Consider the following 26,469-nt stretch of genomic DNA (forward strand, 5'->3'; position numbering starts at 1 on the left):
ATTTAAAAATTGTTTTCATTTTTTCCCCATTTTTTTTTCATTGCAATGTGAATAAAGGAGAATAAAATAGAATTCTGGGCAAAATTATATAATGTTATTATAAAGTATGATAAGGCTCACTATTTATTTATTTATTTATTTATTTATTTATTAAAATAGATAGCCTATGATTTCAAATAAGTTATACAAAACCAGATAAGGTCATGAATATTGGAAGTATAAGATGGTAGAAAACAATCAAATGAATATTGGAAGATAAGATGCCTCACAGCTTCTGAATCCCCGGTTCAATCGTGAGCTCGAGATCCTCTATGTTCTCCTGCTATTTCACAAAAACCTGTTTGTAGATGGATTGGAGAATTGTGAATGTGTGTCTGTGAGACTGGCATCTCATCCAGGATGTATTCCCTCCTTACCCCCAGAGCTCCGAGGATAAACTGTGGATCCACTGCTTCCTGAAGATACAATGACACGGTTATCACAGGTCCATAAACTGGCAAAGATGTAATAGTCTGCTCCATTACATTCATGTAGACAGGGTTGGCGGTTGTGATATCTGGCCCAGCGCTGACCCAGCAGCAGCCCAGTGTGGGGTGGTAATCTTTACCACAGTAGCAGTGCTGGACCGTGTACACCATAAGGAAATGCTCCAGGCTTTAAGCCCCAAATGGATTTTCCACCCTCCTGCTTCCAGCTGGAACACAGTCCTGGATGCAGGAGAGAAAAAAAAACGTGGGTTTAGCCATTCGTGCACTTGCATCTCTTTTGCTTCTGTTTATTGGGATGTGTTTTTCATGCACTCTATTTCCTGTTATTTAAAATTCCGTCTACTGGAAATCAGATTGTTAAAAAAAAAGGTGTGGGACGAAAGAACGGTGGCTGTGATCTTCAAAGCTTTGATCGTTCTCCAAATCACAGGATACTGTCACTTGAAGGTTTTTTTTCTTAGATTGGCTTGAACAAACATTGGTCTGGTCCAAAAGCTGCTGCTTCTATACATATTTGCCTGTTTCACAATAATCTAAGAGTTGAAGCTCTGAGGCAATCTGCACACACACGTGCACACACATCACTACCACCACCACCACTGCCGACACCACCACCTACACAACCACCACCAGTCTGGGGCTATATTGTCCTCGCCCCTGGCAGCCTAAGGTTCCACCCCCTCTTCATTCACAATAGTCATGTGATGTGCACTTTCAGAGTACAACAGCTTTGTGAGAGCTCCCCATTCATTTCCTCCTGAGTAGCCTTTGAAGGAGGAGGGAAAAAACAGAGCGAGCGAGCAAGAGAGAGAGTGAAAGAGAGTGAGAGACAAGAGTCTGACCACACAAGAAAACAAGACAGAGAGCTAAAAGGACGCAATAAGGATATCACTTCTTTATCTCACGTTCCGAGACTTCAAACAAGGTCAGTTCTTAAAATTGCATTGCTTGCTTTTCTCTCTCTCTCTCTCTGTCTCTATCTCTCTCTCTCTCTTTCTCTTAGCTGTCAGCTGTCATTTCACCGAGTTGCCTGTCAAGACTTTTCGTTGCCATCTTTTTACAGACTAACCTCAAACTTGAGTAATTCAAACCAGACCTTTTACTGACAAATGGCTTTGAATATTTTCACAATACATAAGAGGTATATTAGTGCTATTAGAAGTATTAGTGCTTCATTAATTAGTAATTAGGAACACTTGAGGATCATGTTGTCATTTTCAGCAAAACAAACGAGTATTCGTAAGAATGTACATTATGACGTTACAAATTTTGATTCGACAGAAAAAACACCTTTTTCACCTGTAGATCTTTCTCAATCTAATACCACTCTGTTCCTATAATTTACACATTTATACACTAACGTATGACATATCAATCCACGCTACCACACACCGATGCTTCCAATAGTTATAGACTTCCTTTAAACGCTTTAACACTCCAGTAAGAACAAACCACCCATGCATATATGAAGCACATGGATAGCTATGTATATTTTATGCACTCTGTGTGAACCCCCGCTGTTCCATTCTTCCTTTCACTCGCTGGGTGATAGTTATGTTGGATCCACTCCAAATACCAAGAACGTCTCTTCAGAACAACAATATCTGCAGAACGATGAAGGCTGGCCTCTTCGAACAGCCGAGTCAGTAGCGGTTATATGGATGGATGGATACTCAAGCTTAAAGGGTCATTATGTGAAATTTTGAAATGCTTCTGGCTCTGATACGGTCACATAGTTTCATAAATGCTGTAGAAAATCTACAATTCGAGATATTGCAATGCAACAGATTTGACAAGCTTCTTCATTTCAAGCTTGTATTTTAGATTTTTCTGGCCCAGAATCCAGCTCAGATAGTAAACAAACAAACAAACATTTTGGTCAACAGGTTTGACAGATCTACTATGTTGAAAAAGTAAAAAATAAAAGCAAGAGCCTGAGGAGCCTGAGCGACAGTTTACGTTTTTCTGGTCCAGAAATTAGCCCCGCCTCTAGCTAGGAAACAGCTGCTACTTTTTCAAAGATGGAAAGACATGATATGACATGACCCCGACTGCAGCTTTGGTTTAAGGTTTAACGGAAATGGCAGAGATTTGTGACATCCATGATTTATTTATTTTTTTGTAATTCACAATACAGGCAGTAGAGGTCTCTAAATATTATAAACCGTTACTTTAAATGATTGTTAGCTCAACCATCCCTCTTTTCATGCCTGATGGTTGAGTTTTCAACATAATTCAGTGCCTAGTTAATAGCTAGTTAGTGTTATCTAATTTAGCTAAGAATTATAATATCACAGCTTAGATTTATATTTTCTTGTACATATGGTATGAAACTTTAGATAGATGCTCTGAGCTTTCACGAGCACGTCAGCCCCGTAACGTTCCCCCTTTACGCCTATTAGCGTATCTGTACTGTCCTGTCTGGAGCGCTGAGTTATAGCCTCCAGTCACAGGGGCTCAAGGGGCTCAAGCTCGCTTGCTCTTCTTTGACAGCGTTACACATCTGAAACAGCTGGAACGTAAGCAAACATTCACTGTGTCTTGGACTCCTGCTGACCCTGCACTGGCCTAGTGTTCCTAGCTCTGGAGAGATTGTTGTCGTAGTTGGGTTGCACGTGTACAATGTAGAAAGAGGCTAAAGGTCAGGGAACATGGGATGAGTGCAAACACAGGCATAGCAAGGGGGTTGGTCAGGTCTGTCAACATGACCAGGACACACAGTCCAACATGGACCTTGTGCTCTGCAAAGCCAATCACTGATTTAACTCATTGTCTAATTATCAAACCCATCTCCACTAATTATCAACACAAACGTCTGCTTTTGCACCGAGGGTTCACAGGAGAGGGAGTCTGAAATCTTTATTACGACGGGAAGGAACGCTACGATTTATAGGGAACACAGTTTTCTTTGAGTTTGCTGCAGCTGTGGCACTGCTGTTGTGTAACTATCCTTGAACTCAGATTCTTGTTTTTTTTTTGTTTTTTTTTTATACGATGCACTGCATGGAGACGATGAACTGCGCTTGGCTTGGATTCTAAACATGATCTAAATATGATGCTTAATTTCTCAAGTTTTCTAGGCTTCAGACTGGTACTGCTTTGTTTTGGCAGATCCAAATGATTCACGCACACACACACACACACACACACATGCATCTTTGTAAGGAACTAATTATTAATGCAGCTGATTAATGCTATACTTACCGTACCTCAGTAACCAAAAGGAATCTTTTTTAGTCCTTTCAATTCATTAAATAAAAGCTGCAGCCTTTTTGAAGCAACTTTCCTCACAGGGAGCTGCCCACAATGTTACACCCATCAGATATTCCTATCCATGTGGGGACAACGACTTCACTCTTCTGTAAAAACATGACCCTTCCCCACTACTCCTTGTCTCCTTTTCCAACCACTCCCACTCCTACACATACACACACACACACACACACACACATAAACGCAAATGTGAGTCTATGACTCACAGACCTACTGAAACAGAGTGGCAGAGTGATTTGTGTAGTGTACGGGAAATAGGGGCTCTTCGTGGCGACTGCCAGGGCCATTAAACTGAGCTCTGGAAAGAGCCGGGGGCCAAAACAGCACAGCGGATGCACTTCCTGTGGCCGAACTTTGACCCCTTGACTCCCAGGGCCCTCCTGGTGTTTAAGTCAAATTGCACACATCACCCGAGAACAGGGGAGCACTGAGAGAGAGAGAAAGAAAGAGAGAGATGCATGTGGAAGGGGTTACTGGTTAACAGTCTGTTACTGATCAACAGCTGTGTTCTGCCGAGTTGGCATTGTGATGTGGTGTGAGCGCGTCGGTGTGAGTTTAAAGTTTCTCTCTGTCTGTAGCTCTCTGTCTTCACACACACAGACACATACACAGCGCAAAAGAAATCTAAACTCACTCTTTCACTATCTCTCTGTTTCTTCCATACTTCTATCCCTCCCTCCTTGCAGCTGCAGATCTTCCAGCAGTGCAGAGGGCAGAAGTGAGAAAAACACCCCTTGCCCAGGACTCTTAAGAGTTTGTGTGTGTGTTAGTATGTGTGTGGTGCTGAAGGAAAACACAGCTGTTTGACTCGTTACAGCTAGCAGCATGATAACGCTTGCTGGATGAAAAAAATGTGGTGAGACAAAAGGAGACACGATTTCAGAAGGTCTAGCGAAACTGGAGGTGTCACTAAAGGTGAGATTGAGTGCAGCAAGAATGTGTTGCAGAAACACTCTCTTTTTTGCTGTTGTTTTTTGTGTCTTGGCTTTTTTTCTCTCTCACTTCTCCTCTAGTCTTCTGAGCCAAAAACTAAAGTTCCTGTCATCTTTCTTTGTGTTTGTCTCTTCCTCTTCTGTATGATTGCTCTTCTCTTCTCTTCTCTTCTCTTCTCTTCTCTTCTCTTCTCTTCTCTTCTCTTCTCTTCTCTTCTCTTCTCTTCTCGGTCACTGGCATTCACAATGCCACACGAGTGTTTTCTGGCAGGGCTTTAGAAGAAGCCCAAGCTTTCCCACAATGCAGAGGACAGCTGTGGAGGGCCAGCCACTGCCCCCCAGAGCTTGATGAGAATGTGCACAGATCTCTTCCAGCTGTGCTAGCAGACCAGACCATACTCAAGCACCTTTTGGTCGTTTATGGTCATGCACAAAGCAAATATCTGTCCTCATCAAACAAGGTTATTTCAGATTGGGTCCTGGGTTTCAAGCCATTCCACTAATTAGTAGGGTTAAAAAAACAAGAAGTCGGCAGGGCTGCGGTATATAGATCGCCTCTAGAAATTGTCCATGGATTTCTTCGATGAAAGGCATGAGGTCACTTAGTTAGCTTGAGTGAGTGAGTGAGTGAGTGATGTCACCACTTGAAGTATTCCTAAAGAGGTTGGTATGTTGTCTGGAAATTTTTTTTTTAAATCTGCCATTTCATGAGTTCCTTCATGGTCCTGTTTGCACCATTGCACAATATCGCCAAACATTGATGTCCTTCAGCCATTGCGCAATCCCGGCCCTCTGATAATAAACAGTTTGACAGTGTGCGGTTCAACAGTTCAAGTCAAATTGCACACATCTGTCTTAGCCTGTCCAAGGGAACACTAAAGAGGCAGCCTCAGATCTTTCTGGCTCACTGTCTTCATGCAAGAGCGTATGGCAAGAGTGCACCAGATCCAGACTGAGCCCAAGAGGCTAAGAGGGAGAATGGGCTGTTTTTGTGCTGATCTTAGATCAGTTTCTGGCGCGTCAAATCACGAGCGTCAACTCTGGTGATAGTCCAGGTTGCGATAAAGAAACAAAATCTGGGGCGAAAAAAATGTCTTGTTCAAGCTTATTGGATCGATGACAGGAAAGACAGTCTTGTGACATTTTTTGTTTGCATGTGTCGGTCTGGAGCACATCCTGTCAGCTCTGATGAGTCTACTGCAAAAAAGAAAATGCTATCAGTCTCACTGTACTGACGCGCTGTACTTAATAGGCGGCATATACCTTATTAAAGCCTCCTGCATACTTCCAGGCTCCAGGAAGCTCGATCCGCTCTCAGTCTAGTTGTAGGGTGTCTGTGTGGCTACATAGACAGATAGAAACCGAGGTGTTTGGGCCATGCCCCAAATCAATAGCAGATGTAAGAAGAGAGTGTGTTTTGGCTAGCTTTCTTTCAGAGAGAGAGACACCAGAGACACTGAAAGTGCAGAAGCTTAATTTCAGAAGCAACTTAGTAAATCTGCAGGAGATAGTCTCAAATATTTATGTAGTGTCTTGGACGACAAGTGGGAACTATTTAGACAGTGCTTTCAGTGTGAGGCAAAAAAAAAAAAATTATTTATATAGCGATACCAAGTCCTGACTCTTTTAAGCTCCAGGATATGATTGTGTTTATTATTGTATTCATAATGAAAACTTTTTTTTAATCATTCCACAAGATTTGTGAATCTATGAGCTTATAGTAGAGGGTTTTACTAGAGAATTGTTGTCCCTGTTTTGTTGGCAGGATTCAGTGAGCCTTTAAAACCTAAAAAAAAAAAAAAAATAACATTTTGATTTGTTCTTTCATTTGATATTGCTGTCAGTCGCATCCAAAAGCCTTTCCAGTTATTTCTTGGACATAGCGTATTATCTTTCGTAGAAAACAGACATTTAAATAGTGCACCTCTCCTAACACACACACATATACACACACATACTGTGAGGCTGAGCAGCGTCCTGGCTCTGCCCGGCAGCAGCCCCCATCCGACTCGAGTCATCCGCCAAGGAAAACTAGAGCCGCTGAAATGGAAAGTCTGAAGTCACTCTGGGTTTTTTTTGGCGAGGTCTGATTACGCAAAGCAGGAGAATCCAGCAGGAGGGGTCTGCATGTTCCTGAATGCGGGTCCAATCCGGGAAGTCCGAGACATCTCTGTTATCTGTCAGTGACATCAGCTTCGGACACTCCAAAATATATGGTTAGGTAAAAGTTCGGCATGGGTTCAGGGGGGGGTTTGGAAGGACCACGATCTTAGATTAGGACTAGAAGATCCAGATCTTTGTGTCCTGGAGATGTTTTATGACAATCCAGCCTTAAATAAGAGTCCTAAATAATAGAAAACATTTCTCAAGGATTGTTTTGAGAGTGTAGTAATTCTTTGCTTTTGTAAACGGATCATTCTATTCTCTTGAATCTCTTTGCAATATGGCAGTGGACGAACTCTTTGTGGAACCTTTCCTTTGACTGTTTGGTATTTAAACTAAACCCTAGCCTAAACCCTAAAGGAATATACCATTATGCAAATTAGATCATACCAATTCTGAGAAAAAAGGTTCTTCAAGTGTTCCTTGGAAAGAATTCTGAAAGAGAAAACATCTGTTGTAGGATTATATGTAGTGTTATATAATTCCCAAAGAGAAACAACACTACACTTGTACACTTGTATTATTTTTTTCATATCTTTTTACAGATCCATTTAAAAAGAACTTCCAGTCTGCTGTGGCCAGATCAAACACATGGTCCAATTTCCATCTGCACTCTTATCTGTCTCTTGCACCAGGGAGATTATTGAGTAGAGGTGGAGTAGGTGGTGTTTATCCAGAAGGCACAAAGCTCAAACTGGTTATTGGCGGAGCAACAGGGTGGAAGGAAGTTGTGCTGACTGACTGAGGTCTTGAGCTCTGATGAAACCGACCATCTCCTTTACAAAAAAGAAAAAAAAAACATTGACTCAATGCTTTCTCATCTTTGTTTGGTTCTTTGCACTTTGGGCCAAAAGATGACTTGCAGAGTTGAAACTTTTTACAGAGTTTTATCAGACAAGGATAAGGCGTAGTCCTGGAATAAAAATGGCCTTTGCGATAAGAACGCTCAGATCAGTTTCCTGACAAATTGAGCACTGAATTAATATGAAGAACACACTTGAGTCGCTAATTTGTGAGAAGCGTTTCTTAACCACATCTGAGGTTTGTCTTGTTCATTCTAGTAGGCCCCTGATCCTTTCCCCAGAGTGGAGGCTGAAGTGGATTTTGTCCATCTCTGACTTCCATCACTGACATGTCATGCCTCATTCTGAATGAGGTTGATGTTGGCCAGCTGTTCTTTCACCAAAGTTTCTCCCTCATCAAAAACGGGTGCCAAAGAAAATCTCTCCTTCTCACAAAGGCTATTTGATTCCGATCCGGATCCCAACCTCAGCCTTTCATTGATCCTGTACCTTACCATTAATGCAAATCTGATTAGCCATTTGTAACCATTACAATGTCACCCTTTGCTGGTTGATCCTGTGGCTAATGCTGAGAGCCTGCTTCCTGAACCCTTTTGCAGGGCAACAAACCCTTAGAGTGGGGACTTATTGATGCTTAGGGGTCCATTCAAGCCTTTTCTAGGTTGTTCTAGGTGTTACAGGGGCACAGCTGTCGAACATACGGCTCTTGATGAAGATGCTGATGATGATGATGATGGCCTGAGGTACGGCGAGCCACCTGTAAATGGTATTCCTCTGGTGAATATTTTATGTATATCAGGAAAGATTACAGTCCTCTTAAAGCAGGTTAGGTTCTGGTTAGTTCACTAAACACATCCACATACACACACACACACACACACTTGGAGCATGGGTCAAGGAATTCTAATTGTTGTGCAGCCATCCAAGACCCCACCCATTTCCTTTGACATCCTGTCTGCTTCATTGCTCACACACATAAAAATCCAGTTCAGCAGAGGCCAAAGCAGTCAGCATGTTCCTGCCCCGGGTCTCTCCTGAATCAGCAAGCTCGCCACAGAATTCTCAAGCGCCACCATTTATCACCATGCTACTGTATATGCTGAGCTGTAAAAGCATAGCTAACCTATTGACCCCCCCCTCAACCTCTGAAGCTTGTGTGGCCGGCATTTATACGAGCGGCAGCTTCTATTGCGTTCTTTCCACGTTTTCACGTCCGTGACCAGGCTGCCTTGACCAGCACACGGTCTGTTCATTTAATCCAAGCTGCACAAAAAATAGTTCTGATTAAGAATACTGATAAAGATGGTTTTCTAGTTGCTTGCAGGTTCCTGAATTAGTGAGGAAGAAAATTCTTTGTGAGGAAGAAAAAAGTTAACAAGTTAGAATCTTATGCTTTAGTTTATCTTTTATGAGTTTTAAAAGCTAAGTAGACTTTTTTATAATCTAATCAGACTCCGATACGATTTTCTACTATTGTAGCTCATTACCTCTGAGATCGATATGAGATGCATTTCTATTCATCACAGATGTAACAAGTGTTTATTTAAGATACAAACCGTACCCTTCCTGTTAGATCAAATCAACTGAACCGTTCTCCTCTGACCTTTCGCACCTTCTCATTACGCCCTTGCCTGGATGTTTTTTTACTCGCTTGCTTGTTTTTCGCACCATTCAGTATAAACTCGAGAGGCTGGTAAGTGTGAAAATCACAGATCAGCAGTTTCTGAAATACTCAACGCGACTGTCTGGCACCCACAAACATGAAACTGATACGGTCAACGTCACTGTGAACACATTTTTTTCCCCCCACATTATAATATTTGCAATTATGACCTGTGGTCTGCATGTTTTCCTGTTCTGCTCTGCTGTTAGGTGATTGGTTGATTGTATAACCACATTAAAGGACAGGTTGTGTTAAAAGTGACAACATATAACTCTTTAAAGTTTCTATGCAGAACCCTTTAACAGAAAGTGTTCCTTTTCCTTGTTTTAACACTGCTGGAGATTTTATCACAAATGTTTTATATTACAGTGATAAACCCGATTGAAAAATTCATTTGATTTATACAAAAGTTAACGCAATCGTTGCATACATTTGATTCCAGGGGTCCCAATTGGTTTGGGTTCTCTTAAGATAATAAAAATCGAGGAATAAAAAGCTTTAATGGCAACAATAAATACCAGAAATAAAATGCTGCCGAAGTTGTAGTTTTTTTTTCTTGCAGGCAAGAATCTCTTACAGTATTAATAAAATAAAAAGAAAGATAAAAAAATAAGAACTGATTTAGTAGGTGTTGGAGGAATATATTTGAACCTAATGGCATTTTACTTTTACATGTGCCAACACACACATACCTACATACACACACACCTACATACACACACAAACAGAGTGAATAAAATCAGACTGAGAGACACAACATACAAGCAAACTCAGTTGAGGTGAAGATGCTTAACTATCCGACCCTCTCACTGAAGCACTACTGATATTACGAGCAGCGTGACTGTCAAAAGGATTTATTACACAGTTCGAACGGTTCGTTACACCTTACCAGCCCTGCCGGGTCTGTCTTGTCACATACTGTTAAACTAAACATTCAATTTATCTCTCTATTTAACCCACATCTTGTTTTTATTAAGTTTGTTCATGTGGTCAGGCAAAATTTTCTGCTCTGATTTTCATATGGTCATTTTATCATTTGAACAGAAAAACTAACACGTCCCTTTTCTCTCTCTCTGTGTGTGTGTGTGTGTGTGTGTGTGTGTGTGTGTGTGTGTGTGTGTATGATCAGGATGTTGATGCTGGACGGGATGCCTGTCCTGCGAGTCAGAGCAGAGCCCGTGCAGATGCAGCGGAGGGTAAGCAGTTTCACCGCCCCAAAACGTTACGCCATGACGTCATTGTGTAAACATCAGCCAGCTAACAGATATCACTGGAAATCTGATAATTTTCTGTTTTTGCAACTATGAAATACTACACTAAATGATTGCATCAAATGTTATTATAAAGCAAAGTCAGTTATATTACAAAGCCTTTTTTCCATTAAAAACTTTCCTTTCATTAAAAACTCCTATAAACATTGCTAAAAAATAGCTAGCTAAGATATAGTTAATATAACCTTAGCACATTAAGCAGGATATTTTATGCGGTTCGAAAACAAGCATGACTGTGTTACTACGTAACTTGTCTAGCTAGCTAAACACATCTTTAGCCGGGTGGTTAAATAACTGTTAGTAAACTAGCTTAAAGTCAGATTTCAGAGTTTATTATTAAAATATAATTTTATTAGCAAACTATTGTAACAGCAGCCAAACCACTGGTATGTTACTACAACATTACAAGCAAGATGTACTCAGCTACATTATGCTAGCTTAACTTACTTACCTAGATAGCCACCTATATAGGGGTTAGCTAAAAAAAAAAAAAAAATACATTAGGTCTTTATTTATGCAATTTATTTACCAGTGGACAGATCTTTGTATATATAAAATATAAGCTTTATAACTGTTATATTTGTGTGTGTGTGTGTGTGTGTGTGTGTGTGTGTGTGTGTGTGTTTATGAAATATAAAGCTATGTTAGATGTTTTTTTAGTTAGTTCCCCCATATCTGCTAGCTTGCTTACCAAGCTAACTGCCTATTTAGCTAAACACTTAGTTAGCCTGTGGCAATTTTACAAATATTTTTACAGAAGCCAAACCTGTGAAACATTATAGTATTAGATTAGCTACATTATATATGTTTGCTAGTCACTTTGCCTACCTAGCTAACTACTTCTCTGGCTAGGTGGCTAGCTAGCTGATATTAAACAATCTAGCATACTTTTTATAGGCAGTTTATTTAATAGCAATCAAACTTGTGAAAATGCAAAAGTAACAAAACAAGCATGATTTTGTTCATCACAACATGAGGTGAATACACTAGCTGGCTATCCTAGCTAACTAGTAGCATAGCTAACCGCTAGCTCAGGTTTGTCTCAGTGAAATATTCAGTATTCAGTATTTTACTCTCTCACACTGATTATACCAGATGATTTTTTTCAGTGATAGATTTAACTGCAGGAACGTGCACCAATCTGTTTAGTTAAGTAACAATAACATTAGTTGGCTAGTTTAGCACACAGCATCTGTGGCTAGTCCTCTGAACTGAAGAAATAGAAAAGTGTGAAATCAGCACTGTGTTTAAATACAATTTACAATCACTGTTTTATATAATCAGAAATCATAAAGGTTATATTTCTTTTTAAAAATGCTGATTTTTGTATTAGCATGTGGGATTTCTTTTCTTTTCTTTTTTTTTTTCTTTTTTTTTTTTTAACTTTTAATCTACCTGAACCTCAATAATGACACTATCTCTTTATCTCTTACTCTCTATCTATCTGTCTGTCTCTCTATGTGTCTCTCTCTGTCTGTGTGTCTGTCTACCCCCTCTTTGTCTTTAGATATCTCTCTCGCTCTCTCTCTTACACACTCAGTCTGTCTTTCCCATTTTCTGTCTTTATTTCTTTCTGTCTCTCTGTGTCTCTCTCTGTGTCTCTCTCTGCCCTTCCCTCTCTCTCTCTCTCTCTCTCTCTCTCTCTCTCTCTCTCTCTCTCTCTCTCTCTCTCTCTCTTACACACTCTGTCTGTCTTTCCCATTCTCGGTCTTTACCTCTTTCTGTCTCTCTCTGTGTGTCTCTCTCTGCCCCCCACCTTATCTGTCCTTCTCTGCCTGTATCTCTCTCTCTATCTCTGTCTCTCTCTGTCTCCCCCCCCATCCCTCTCTCTGTCCTATTGCGTTCATGGTTGTTTGCCTGAGGTTTTTTGTGTGTGGGCTACAAAGCCCCGCATCAGAAGTGCGAAATAGCAGAGCGGACAGTTGAAGCATGCATGTGCTGTTTGATCAGGATCGGTGCCAAAGCATTTTTTTTTATTATTTTCTTGGAAACTTTGCTCCCCCCATGCTGTCCAGAAGCTTTCTGAGTTCGGAAAAAGAGAGGTAATCAACAGAAGGAACCCCCACCTTCATTTTCCCTTCCGAATAAGGGGTTGGAAACTGACTGTGTAGGGGGAGAAGAGGAAGGATGAAGATGAGCAAATTAGATGAGAGAGAGAGAGAGAGAAAGAGAGAGAAAGAGAGAGAGAGAGAGAGAGAGAGAGAGAGTTGAGGTTTCAAAACAAGTTTCATTTCAGTTGAGAAACCTCCAAGCCAGCCGACCGCAGGAAACACAGCGGAAAATTAGGGCACATTTTCTTTGACACTGTCTATAATGTGCATGTGCGCACCGACAAATAAGTAGGTTTTACTGCATGTGTCAGGAGAATAAAGATGCCGTCTGGATCGTTTAAAAGCCTGTGAAGTTCGGGTCATTTAAATCAAACCGTGTGAAAAATGATAATGGTTTGCAATTTTGTCATGCAGTAGATCTGACTACCTTCATCTTATCAGTCTGTTGTTGTTGTTGTTGTTTTCTGGTCCTAGAAATCCTTAAATTAACTTAAATAATGAAGTATAAATATTTGTTTTCCTTTAAACAGAAATTTAAATTCATCCTACAAATGAAATTTATGAGTCTTTGTTTTTATTCATTTTTTTAGTCTCCTGAGATCCGTCGCTACGCAGACATGGGAGTGTTGGTGATGGAAAGAAGGTTCCGGACTCATTCTCCTGAAAAACGCTTTCCGTCAGACCTGTTCCAGATGCAGACTGAGCCTGTAGACCTTTCCACCAACAGATCCCGCTCTTCGCCATCATCATCATCGTCGTCATCATCATCATCATCATCACCCTCTTCATCTTTGCTGCGTTTTTCGCCACGTTCCCCCCCAGTCTCCTCCACCAAGTCTCCTTCATCATCTTCTTCATCGTCAGCATCATCATTATCTTCATCATCGTCATTATCGCTGCCTTCGTCCTCGCCTCCGTCGGTCATAACTCCCGTGCCACGGTTAAAGATGTCTCCATCAAGAGTGACGTCTCCTCCCTCCATCACTCGCAGGGGGCAGCCATTCCTGCACATACCCCAGGTCATGCCTCCTTGCCCTAGCCCCATCCACCTGCACTCCCGTAGAGTCCCTGTGGTGGTACAGCCCATGCCAATGGTCTACGCCGGGGTCGGTTCTTTGGGACCTGGTGGTCTCATGGCACCCATGCTGGAAGAGAGCAGGATACATAGAAAAGGTGAGAAAGAGTTCAGGCCAAGAGAGGGAAAGAGAGAGAGATGAGGTTTCAAAGAGAGAGACACAGAGAGAGAGAGAATGTATGCTTTAATAGACAAACATGGCAGAATAACTGATGGTTCTCCGTATAGTTTACAGATTCTCGGCTCTTCCCCTTCCTTAACATCTGTACCTTTCCAGCTCTGGCACTGGCTTTGACATTTGTTCTGTTTCCCCCTTCTCATTCTCTCTCTCTCTCTCACACACACACATACACACACTTCCCCTTTTTCTATCTGTCTCGCTTTCTTCATCGTCTGCAAAATCCTCCCTGCAAACTCATCAGCGTTAATGACACAACCCAGAACCCGAACAGCCACCGCTTGATTTTTTTCAAGATTGTTCTGTTGTATTTCTTCACAGTCTTTCTTCAGTTTATTTAAAGGTACCCGTTTATATATAGTTTAACCGTGCTCTCTGCCCCTGTAACAATCCTAAAATGTACATTAGTCAAAAACTGTGATTTACATCATTATCAAAATGGATCTGCTAGATTTGTTGATTTCATTCTCTGTTTTGAAATTTTCTGGCCTGGAAAATAGCTCTAGCCCTTTATCTGAACGTCTTACTAGGCATTTGTAGTTTTCATTTTCATCTGAGGAGAAAGGTAAACACCTTTTAATAAAAAAATTGCAAGACACTTAACAGAAGACAGACGGCGCTAAAAATTATGAACCGCCCCTTTAAATTAAAGTACGGTTAATACAGTATCTTCTAGATTTTTTTTAACTAATATGTGCTTTCTATTGTGTAAGGAGACTGATATGTAGGCTTTGAACGCACACAAACACATACACACATGCACATATACACACACACATACACACACACTCAGACACAGACATTTCTCAGGGCAGCCTGACTGCTTTCCTGCTCGAGCGCTGTTTATAACAGGCTTAGTGGCAGTTGTGAATTTTCTCATTTTAACCTCGTTCTTTTGAAACAGAGCAGACAGAGAGGTTACCTAACACCAACCTCCTGTAACACACACACACACACACAGCTTATATGCACTTCAAGTATGATCTGTTTAAAATAAAAAAGAAAAATGTAAAAATCTTAAGGGCCTATGCCCTCTACTGTGTCTAGAGAGGTTTCTATGGCAACAACAAGACAACGCAATTAGCCGTAACACTTCTGTATAAGTGTTAAAAGATATAAAAAGATCACTGTAAAACTATAAAAGATCACTGTAAAATAATATCGATAATAAAAGCACAACTCCACAGACAGACACATCCGGCTACAGTTGCACAGGATGTGATTTATACGCTTTTGTGTTTAGCAGGAAATCCTGTACGTTTCAGAGCGCTAGTCTTCAGATTTAGCATTAATTAAGCTGAGTCACAGAGAGTTATTAGAAAAACCTGAGGTAAGGAAAATCCCAGCATCTGATTGCTCAAATAAAACGTTCTTTATTTCCTGAAAGTCTTTTCTGTTTTTCATGAAAATATCTTTCCAGATAACAGCTTCATTCGTTCCAGACTACAGTAAAAGAAAAAAAATGATCAGTTAATCTTTGATCAGGATTTGAGAAATCATATTTGTGATTTCATATGTCACTTCATATGTCACAAATCATATTTGTCATTTCATATGTCACATCTGTAGGCATAAACTTTATTTTTTTTCTCCACATGATCTTATAAGCATGACTGAGGAACTTCAGACTAGTTCAAATTCACCTGTAGACATGATGTTTTGTGATTTAATATCTACAATAAACAGTCTAACTGCTAGTAAACTAGCACACGATTGTCATAGCCATGAGGAAGATTTCAGTCTATGTATTATCATATCATCATATCCTTGGTCATGTATTTAAACAAACCTTTTTAGATTTATAGATTAGCTTAGTTAGCCAGTTAGCTCGACTAGCATGCAAATTCTCTTAACTAAAGTTTCAAGAAGCCACATCATTACCAAGTAGCTGTTAGGTCCATTTTTAGGTCAAACCAGGCTCATAATAAGTTTTATGTTTGAATGTTAAATTTAAATGTAAATTTTTTTCTCATCCTTATCTCCAGTCACACACAGAGTACAAGATGGACCGTCTCCACGGCGATCTTTGAGTGACAGCGAGGATGATGACCTGCCCAATGTGACGCTGGACAGCGTGAACGAGACCGGCTCTACCGCCTTGACCATCGCCCGTGCTGTACAGGAGTGAGTTTTACACACACACACACACACACACAATAATTGTTTTTCTGTGTAATTATTTAGATCCTCAAGTTGTACAAAAAAACACCTTTAAGCCCAGAATAACAAACCCATTTTTTTAATGTTTACAGTTAATTTTAGTAAAACATTTATGCACCTTTATTACAATTTTTTTTGTATTAATGAGATTCTAGGTGGAACATTTTCCAAAATCTTTCAGGGCCAGAATGACAAATTGAAGAATGCTTTAAGATGTTAGCTAACTTTTGTTAAGAAGAAAAAAAACATTATTTTTATACACTGTTAGAAAACAGTTTCTTAGTGGTTCTTTACATGGGGAATGGTGGGAAACCTTCAGAAGAACAAACTGAAGAACCTTTAAGAATGCTGGAGAACTATTTGGTGTTTATTTTCTTTGTTAGCTTGTTTGAGAACTTCCTTAGAATAAGAATCTTCAGGGTTCCTCGGACAGTTAACAGTTAACAAAAAGTTGTTGAAGTGGTTCTAGTTTAATGGACACTTCAATGAGAAACCCTAAAAACTTTAAGAGTTTCCTATTGAGGCAAATCAAAGAACTCTTTCAGGTGTTCAGTGGAATCTCTTGTATGTACAATTTCAAGAACAGGGAACAGAAACTTGGATCCTTTTCTGAATGGAAAACTGTGTTTGATATCATAGTGTCATCTATCAACTTTTTATATATTCCCTACTTTTCTTTTTAAGATGGTCAGACTACCTGTACTACTAGACCTGTATCTTGTGGGTTCTTCGGATTGTTAATGATTCAAAATTTATAATCTAGAAGCGTTAGCGGTTCTCCAAATGAGAACATTAAGAAGCTCTCTGTGTGACATTTTAGTAATAGTATAAATGTAATAGTAATATTTTCATACACAGTTAGAGAAAAGTGGAAATCGTTGTTCTTGAAAGCAACAACTTCTTTTGTACAGTTCTACAGAATAACTTTAAAAAATTCCTTTGATGGTAAATCAAAGAGCCTTTCTAGGTATCTCACGTACAGACACACATGCACAATACAAGAAAATTCACAAAGATCCTCAATAATCTGTCATTGTGTTAGTGTGTGTGTGTGTGTGTGTGTGTGTGTGTGTGTGTGTGTGTGTGTGTGTGTGTGTATGTGTGTGTGATCCAGCTGCTTTTGTCTCTCAGTTTGATAGAATTTTGTGGAGACACTTTCCATGTCAGCATGAATTCATCATCATTATAAATGGGCACTTGTGAAGGAATGGCAGATGTGCAGGTGTGTGTGTGTGTGTGTGTGTGTGTGTGTGTGTGTTTGTGTGTGTGTCTAACTCAGTCCAAAGGGAAGCTCATTAATAAAGGAATTCTCCCCGGAGGGTGACAGAGGCTCCTCCATATTCAGAATGCCCGCAAGGCTTGTGTGTTACGGTGCGGCTGTGCCAGCTGATGGGCACACCAGGGGGAGGAAGAGGAACATGGCTGCCAGCAGTGTGAAGCTCTGTGCCAAGCCTCAAGGCAACAATGTGTTTGACTGTGTCATGGGGTGTGTGTGTGTGTGTGAAAGAGAGAGAGAGAGAGAGAGAGAGAGAGAGAGAGGCCGGATGAGCTGGCTAATGCACTCTGCCGTTCCTTAAAATCATTGTTTGCACAGGTCTCAGAGGGAGTGTGTTTCAGGGACGCAGGTGCATGAGGCGACCAGGTTCATGTCACATAAACCCAGTTCGCTTCTCCTGATCCCAGGTCAGCAGAACGCACCGTACGCCATTGTCCTGTGTGTCAGAAACCGTTTACGAACTGATCCGAGCTCAGTGGCACTGCCATGCACGTCCTCGCTGCAGGAAAGCCCCTTCCCGTGCCTCCAGGAGGAAAAAATGTTTAAACAAAGGACGGAACAAAAGAACAAGCTCTACCGTTTTTAGATGGCGTTCAGCTGCAGCTTCCCTCTGCCTCATTCAGCCTTTGCTAAAAAAAACAACAGTATGAAAACCTTTAGGACACAAACAACTCACACCTCCATCAACTCACACCTCCATCTAGTCACACCTCCATAAGCTCAAACCTCCATCAACTCACACCTCCATCAACTCACACCTAGTCACACCTCCATAAGCTCAAACCTCCATCAACTCACATCTCCATCAACTCACACCTCCATCTAGTCTCACCTCCATAAGCTCAAACCTCCATCAACTCACACCTCCATCTAGTCACACCTCCATAAGCTCAAACCTCCATCAAGTCACACCTCCTTCAGCTCAAACCTCCATCAACTCACACCTCCATCAACTCACACCTCCATCTAGTCACACCTCCATAAGCTCAAACCTCCATCAAGTCACACCTCCTTCAGCTCAAACCTCCATCAAGTCACACCTCCATCAGTTCAAACCTCCATCAACTCACACCTCCTTCAGCTCAAACCTCCATCAACTCACATCTCCATCAACTCACATCTCCATCAAGTCACACCTCCATCAGCTAAAACCTCCATCAACTCACATCTCCATCAACTCACACCTCCATCAACTCACACCTCCATCAACTCACATCTCCATCAACTCACACCTCCATAAAGTCACACCTCCATCAGCTAAAACCTCCATCAACTCACATCTCCATCAACTCACAGCTCCATCAAGTCACACCTCCATCTAGTCACACCTCCATAAGCTCAAACCTCCATCAAGTCACACCTCCATAAGCTCAAACCTCCATCAACTCACATCTCCATCAACTCACACCTCCATCTAGTCACACCTCCATAAGCTCAAACCTCCATCAAGTCACACCTCCTTCAGCTCAAACCTCCATCAACTCACACCTCCATCAACTCACACCTCCATCTAGTCACACCTCCATAAGCTCAAACCTCCATCAAGTCACACCTCCTTCAGCTCAAACCTCCATCAAGTCACACCTCCATCAGTTCAAACCTCCATCAACTCACACCTCCTTCAGCTCAAACCTCCATCAACTCACATCTCCATCAACTCACATCTCCATCAAGTCACACCTCCATCAGCTAAAACCTCCATCAACTCACATCTCCATCAACTCACACCTCCATCAACTCACACCTCCATCAACTCACATCTCCATCAACTCACACCTCCATAAAGTCACACCTCCATCAGATAAAACCTCCATCAACTCACATCTCCATCAACTCACACCTCCATCAAGTCACACCTCCATCAGCTAAAACCTCCATCAACTCACATCTGCATCAACTCACACCTCCATCAAGTCACACCTCCATCAGATAAAACCTCCATCAACTCACATCTCCCTCAACTCACACCTCCATCAACTCACACCTCCATCAGCTTAAACCTCCATCAACTCACACCACTATCAGCTCAAACCTGCACAACCTCATAACTCCATCAGCTCACATCTCTATCAACTCACACCTCCATCAGCTTACAACTCCATTAGATCACAACTCCATCAGCTCACACCTCCATCAGCTCACACCTCTATCAGCTCAAACTTCCATCATCTCAAACCTCTATCATCTCCATCAGCTCAAAACTTACTCAGCGCACACCTCCACAACCACATATCAGGTCTCACTAATCAAGGCTGACCAATCAGGAGCTATGTTTAAAAAAAATCAAACTTGTTTAGTCTTTTAGTTTTTTTAGTTCTTTCTTTCTTTCTTTCTTTCTTTCTTTCTTTCTTTCATTCTGTGTTTGTTTTAAAGCTCATCAATTTAATTAAAGGGAATATCATTTCATCCCTCCATTACTTTTAGTTCTTGGCCCAGTGTACTGGCACAAAATGCTTTCATTCCTAACTCTATCTGTTTGCTTTGACCTCAACTCTACACACTACACTGCGTGGAGGCTGAAATCTGCTGATGATCTCCAAATCCATCATCAATAAGATTTGTGCATCTCCCGAGACGTGGTCATGTCAGAGCTTCTTAAAACCAGCCTGACGACGGCCCTCTGCTCACTTCGCTCCCTCCGTCATGTCTTGTGCTGAATCGTTTTCTCCTCCCTGTTCTGGGAGAGAATGAGAGAAGAGAAGATCTGGGAGTTGAGTCAAGCTTCTTTTTCCCCTCCATCTCCTCTAGGCTCCCAAAAGAGTTTGAGCTGCCAACAGCCACAGGTGGCCGTTCTCCCCTTTCCACATGACACACACACACACACACACAAGCACACACACACACACACAAATGATGTACCCCTGTAGCCCAAGAGAAACAGGAAGTGAGTCTGTAGGGGGTGAGGAGCAACTCCCAATCTTATCCAGATAAATCCTGTTGGACTCAAACCACTGATCCAGGATCATATCTGCAGTATGTGTGTGTGTGTGTGTGTGTGTATGTGTGTGTGTGTGTGTGTGTGTGTGTGTGTGTGTGTGTGTGTGTGTGTGTGTGTGTTGTTCATATGTACACAGATGAGCAGAGTTTGCTTTATGTTTTATTGTGTGCCATGTATGACTTGTTCAGAGAGAGAGAGAGAGAGAGAGAGAGAGAGAGAGAGACCATGTTCAGATGTTGTTTACTTTCTTTTGTTTTTCATCTTTTTTAAACTTTTATGTGGAAATCGTTTACGTCTCCCTGAATCTGTTTATGGATAAATACATTCCTTCTTCCTCTGGGATCAGAAACAGACTCAGGGAGGAGCTGCGTGTTGGAACTTTAATAGTAGTGCTGCAGCTCCCTCTAGCGACCGGATTTATTATTACTGCTAAAGTGGCTCCCTCTTTTACATTACAGTCCTGCGGTGAACTATTTAATATTACAGTCACAACAAAGCCGTGAAGCAGAGCTGGGATACAGGGTCAGTGTACCGTACACACCTTCTCCTGATTATTATTAAAGATTATTAATAACATTTCTGAAATATAGCTGTATTGCAGGAATAACAGTTCTAATGTCTTTCTTATAGAGATTTATTATATCCTTCTTTTCTTCCCTTTATTTTTCTTCTTTCTTTTATTCCTTCCTTAATTTCCCCTCTTTTTGTTCTTTCTTTAGTCCTCTTTTTTTTTTCTTCTTGCTCCATTTTCTTTCTTTAATTTTCACTACAGAAAAACTGGTACAAAGAAAAAATAGGTTTTTCTTTCGCAATTACTTTCTTTTATTTTCACTTTTTCTTCTCTTTATTTTTTCTTTCTTCACTGTCCAGTTAGTTATCTTCGGAAAATGGTCAATGATTTAATTTTGTCCAATGCTTCACCTCCGTCATCACTCCATATTCAGGAATAAAGGTATATCTGGCGCCCTCATTGTTGGATTTTTGATGACTTGATTAGATGTTTGATGAAGTCTTGGATGATGATTAACTTTAAGACAAAGTGTTTCTTAGAATAATGTATATTGATCTAATTCAGCACAGTAAACTACAGCATTTATATACAGGGAACCTTTCAAGTCAAGTCAAGAAGCTTTTATTGTCATTTCCACCATCTATAGCTGTTACAGTACACAGTGAAATAAGACGACGTTTGTCCAGGAACGTTGTGCTACATAAAACATAGACAGAGCTAAATAAGGACTTAAGTTAAGTTAGCCCTAGATACATGAAGTGCATCTGTGTGACCTGGTGCAAACAGGACAGACAAGACAGTGCAAACAAAAGACAAAAGACAGTGCAGGATAAAAGACAGAAAGACAGTGCAGGTCAAAAGACAGAAAGAGAGTGCAGGATAAAATACAGAAAGACAGTGCAGGACAAAAGACAAAAGACAGTGCAGAACAAAAGACAGAAAGACAGTGCAGGACAAAAGACAGAAAGACAGTTTGGGACAAAAATACAGAAAGATTGTGCAGGACAAAAGACAGTGCAGGATAAAAGACAGAAAGACAGTGCAGGATGAAAGACTGTGCAGGACAAAAAAACAGTGCAAACAAAAGACAGAGAAGGACAAAAGATAGTGCAGGGCAAAAGACAGAAAGACAGTGCAGGACAAAAAGACAGTACAAACAAAAGACAGAGAAGGACAAAAGACAGTGCAGGGCAAAAGACATAATGGCAGTGCAGGACAAAAGACAGAAAGACAGTGCAGGACAAAAGACAGTGCAGGACAAAAGACAGTGCAGGACAAAAGACAGTGGAAACAAACAATACAAGACATTATACAAAAACAGCACAGACCAGTGTAAATACTGTATGTTCAACAATATTACATGTGCAGAAATACAGGAATGAACACAGTATTATAGCAGCAGTTACACGAGACATAAGTATTTATGATGTAAAGTATTGTAGATGTAAAGCATCTTTACATAAGATGTAAAGTATTGTGCAAAACAGCAATCAACTGAAATGTGAGACAGAATGTGCAAAGAGCAAAAACAGTGTGCAAAACAGCATATAAACAGTCTGATGGATGTATATTGGAAGAGTGTGTATATGGTGTAGGTCTGTGCAGTCCATACAGTTGATACACCTTACTAACATCAGCAGCCTTCAGCCCCTTCCGGCTTTAGTAACAATATAAAATAAGATGTTTTTTTAATAAAAAAAAATTGTATTATTGTCGTTGCAGCTCCATGTTACCGTTTAGCATCGAGAGCATGCGAAGGTCGAGGCGACCCGAGTCTCCTGACACCAAGAGGAGACGCATCCACCGCTGTGAGTTTGATGGATGCAGTAAAGTTTACACCAAGAGCTCTCACCTCAAGGCCCACAGGAGGACACACACCGGTGAGTCTGAAAGACTGAACACTCCTACATCAGACATAGGTATAGTGACGTGTATTCCAGAAAGGTGTCATCAATACAAGGAGCGAAACACAAATCTGAGCACCAAGCTTAATAACACAAGAGAAAACATGCAGGAAAGTGAGTGTACAGAGTTTATTGAGTTTTAAATTAGACATCTGTTGTAAATGGAGGAGCTTATGTGAGTGAGCTTGGTTTCTGATTGGGGATTCAGGGCCTGGTGCATTCCTAACACTTCTGCTGAGTATATATTGATAGATCATCTTTCTGTGATCAGCCGTTTTTGCTCTGATGCTTCACACGATAGCCAATCACAGGGTCTCATTCAGAAGCGTGAACCATTTAGATGGAAAAAATCCAAACATTTGATAACTGGCGAATAGAAAGGTGTTTGGTTCTGTGATGATGTACAGTCCAGATAAAGCTGTTTTCTGAATGGCAACGTTGCTCGTTTCAGGGCCAGAAAAAAAAAACTAGGCAGATGGCTGACAATGTTGTGAGTCAGAAATATAGTGTATAGAAAGACAGTATATTTAGAATATAGTTAAATGAACTGAACAGAGACACAGCATCAAATCTCACATTTCAAATGGGATCTGAATATGAACACGGTTGCTCTGTTGCTCTCTCTCTCTCTCTCTCTCTCTTTCTGATAGGTGAGAAGCCATATAAGTGCACGTGGGATGGCTGCGCGTGGAAATTTGCACGCTCTGACGAGCTCACACGTCACTACCGCAAACACACCGGCGTCAAGCCGTTCAAGTGCGGCGACTGCGAGCGCAGCTTCTCCCGCTCGGATCACCTGGCACTCCACCGCCGCCGCCATGCACTGGTGTGAGGACACACACACACACACACACACACACACACACACACACACACACACACACACACACACACACACACACACACACACACAGAGCGGTTTTGGGAGGATGTGGCCCGGGAGAGGCTGGACCTTTCCCTAAATGTGCTCATGGTATTAGGAGTCTAGTCCTGGATGAAGAGTAAGGAGTGATGATCAGTATTTAACCGTTTATATCCTCAAGAATACATTTATACATGTGTATATATCTATCTGTAAGGAGCTGATCATACTGATCATACTCCAAAATATTACAAAGACTTACAGAGAGAGAGAGAGAGAGAGAGAGAGAGAGAGAGAGTTAAATAATACCAGCGCATATTGCAGGGCACGTCACGTCGATCATATTCAGCATTTCTATGTTATATCATTGCAATTTTATGACCCACTTTGAGACTATTACACCAGTATATTTTAGCCAGTCAGAAACCCTGATGTAACTCGCTGTATGTTTTTTTGTTTCCCATCTGACTGAATCCAAGTCAGTCGTGAACTGTGAAAAGAAAAAGAAAAAAAAAAAATCACATCATTTCTTCAAACTGTTGATTCGATTTGTTTCTCACCAGCGTGTGAGGAGCGGATGACGTAATTCGATAGGGATTTTATTAAAAAAAAAACAAAAAACACACAGATGGATAATTAACAGGGTATAAATCACAATGTGAAAAAGAAGAAAAAACGCTATTTCATCCACTAAATTAATATCATTTTCTTAATAATAATCATTAAAAAAAAAAAGTAAATAAATAAAGGTCAGTGATTTATTTCCTGATGGGAAAAAAATGAAACTTTGCACAGCTTTGATATGGAGTGAGTGTTCACAGAAATTAGTCAAAAGTTCATAACAATTATTATTATTATTATTATTATTATTATTATTATTATTATTATTATTATTATTGAGTCCATGTACTGTGTTGCTACAGTGAGAGAGAGAGACAGAGAGAGACAGAGAGAGAGAGATTCATTTTCATTTAAACTGCATAATTTGTGCACAAACATAGTGTAGCAGATGTCTGTACATTTAAAAGAAAAAAAGAAAAAAAAATCTTATGCTCCTTATGTGCATTTTAAGTCATGTCATGTATTTGTTCAGTATTTTTATTGCACCCTTTTTTGAACGTATGTGACGTCACCATTTATATATAAGTGTTGTTTATATTGAAGCCCGATGACGGCCGGTCAAAAGCATCATCTGGGACCTTCCTTTAACCTTTAATCCTGTTTCTCAATTATGTATTTGTAAATGATGTTATTGTATACATTTCCTTTTTTTATATGGATTGACTGTGAATTTATACATAAATATATATATATATATAAATATATGTTTAATGGATCAAATGAAGGCATGAATAAAGTCACTTAACACTTTAATTCCATCACAGTCTGTTCTCCTTTTATTATTTTTATTTGTTTAATTCATAATTGAAGGAGAAGCCTGATAAAGAGTCTATTGAGCGTTATCCATTCCACATTTATATATTTATATATTATATATCCACATTTATACTCTGATGACATGCTGAAATCCTGAAGTAGGAGAATGAATAAAGACATCGCAATGCCAGTGATTACAGTCTCTGTTCTAATGTAATATTAATTCCTGTTGCCACTTACGTTATAGCAGATATAAACATTTGCTCCTTCACCAGCCTCTATTTTGTTTGCATGTTTGCAGCATGTTTGTCTTGAATTTCCAGGCCTGGGGTTTGATTCTCTCCATTGTCTTGAGAGTGTGTGTGTGTGTGTGTGTGTGTGTGTGTGTGTGTGTGTGTGTGTGTGTGATTTCCATGTTCTTCTCACTGTACTTTTGGGGTTTCCAAAATTGTCCATAGTGTGTGTGTGTATGTGTGTATGTGTGTGTGTGTGTCTGTGTTTGTGTGCATGTGTGTGATTGTGCCTAGTGATGAGTCAGCACCAGGTCCAGATCCCTGTCCCCTGGCTTGTGCATCTCGTAGACTTCAAGTTCCCTGTAACCATGTGTAGGATATGCACTACAGAATTGGATGGATGGATGGATGGATGGATGGATGGATGGATGTTAGATGGATGGATGGACGGTTGGATAGATGGATAGAATAATGGATAGATGGATGGTTAGCTGGGTGGGTAGATGTTTAGTTGGATGACTGTTACCTGTAATGTACTGCTTCTACTGCTGGTTGTATGCTGTTACACTGAACGCTGCATCACAGTCCTGCATTTATTCTGAATATTCATCGATACACTAATAATAATAATAATAATAATAATAATAATAATAATAATAATCGAATAAAACTCCTTATACAACTCTTCATAGTACATACAATGCACTATTTTGGACACTGGTCATTTCATAGTTATGAAAACTATCCCGTGTGTCCATGAATGATGAGCCCTAGATGGTGAGAATATCAATAGTACACTTTGACATTTATAGGGAACATGGAGTAGAGCACTATTTTAGAAACAGGGCTGGTTATTTTTGGTGAACAGGAAATATTCCTGCTCACATGCCGCTTTTGGGCAGGGTTTACTATGAATAACACTCATCGTATATCATTATTATGATACCGAACTCGATTTATACGTGATGTGGCTTCTGTCCACTAGGTGGCAGGATTTCCCAAGCCATGATTTCAACACAGCCCCTGAGATCTTAGAGATATTGTGATGTGAAGAAAGAGCTCTTATTGATTCAGAATAAACCACCAGGCTTTTCTCTTTACCCTTTACCCTTTAGGAGTTGTTTATTTCTTATTAGATACCATTTACCTAATTGATGGAAAGCACACAGTGGCCTAAAGGGCTGACCTTTGACTTAAGCCTGGTCCTGAATATGAAGAGCATGCTAAGTCGTAGGACAGGATTCCTAAATGACTGCATGAATGTTGATGTTTTCTTGGCCTTTTCTGACCTTTGAATGCAATTAGTAAAAT

The 26,469-nt window shown here is 40.5% G+C and overlaps 1 protein-coding gene and 1 long non-coding RNA gene across 2 annotated transcripts; one reads left to right on the plus strand and one right to left on the minus strand.

Moving 5' to 3' along the window:
• Window positions 1-318: 318 nt before the first annotated feature.
• On the minus strand, window positions 319-3,860 carry LOC132839248 (uncharacterized). Its single transcript, XR_009647718.1, has 3 exons — window positions 3,693-3,860; window positions 417-707; window positions 319-337 (listed from the first exon to the last, which is right to left on the minus strand). It is a non-coding gene; the product is annotated as an uncharacterized LOC132839248 (long non-coding RNA).
• klf12a (Kruppel like factor 12a) lies at window positions 1,111-24,927 on the plus strand. Its single transcript, XM_060860123.1, has 6 exons — window positions 1,111-1,413; window positions 10,452-10,518; window positions 13,235-13,817; window positions 15,883-16,021; window positions 22,505-22,662; window positions 23,337-24,927. The coding sequence occupies exons 2-6, from the start codon at window positions 10,453-10,455 to the stop codon at window positions 23,516-23,518; spliced, it is 1,128 nt and encodes a 375-aa protein (XP_060716106.1). The 5' UTR covers window positions 1,111-1,413; window position 10,452; the 3' UTR covers window positions 23,519-24,927.
• The last annotated feature ends 1,542 nt before the right edge of the window (window positions 24,928-26,469 follow it).

Source organism: Tachysurus vachellii, chromosome 24, assembly GCF_030014155.1.
Source record: "Tachysurus vachellii isolate PV-2020 chromosome 24, HZAU_Pvac_v1, whole genome shotgun sequence".
Lineage (NCBI taxonomy): Eukaryota > Metazoa > Chordata > Actinopteri > Siluriformes > Bagridae > Tachysurus > Tachysurus vachellii.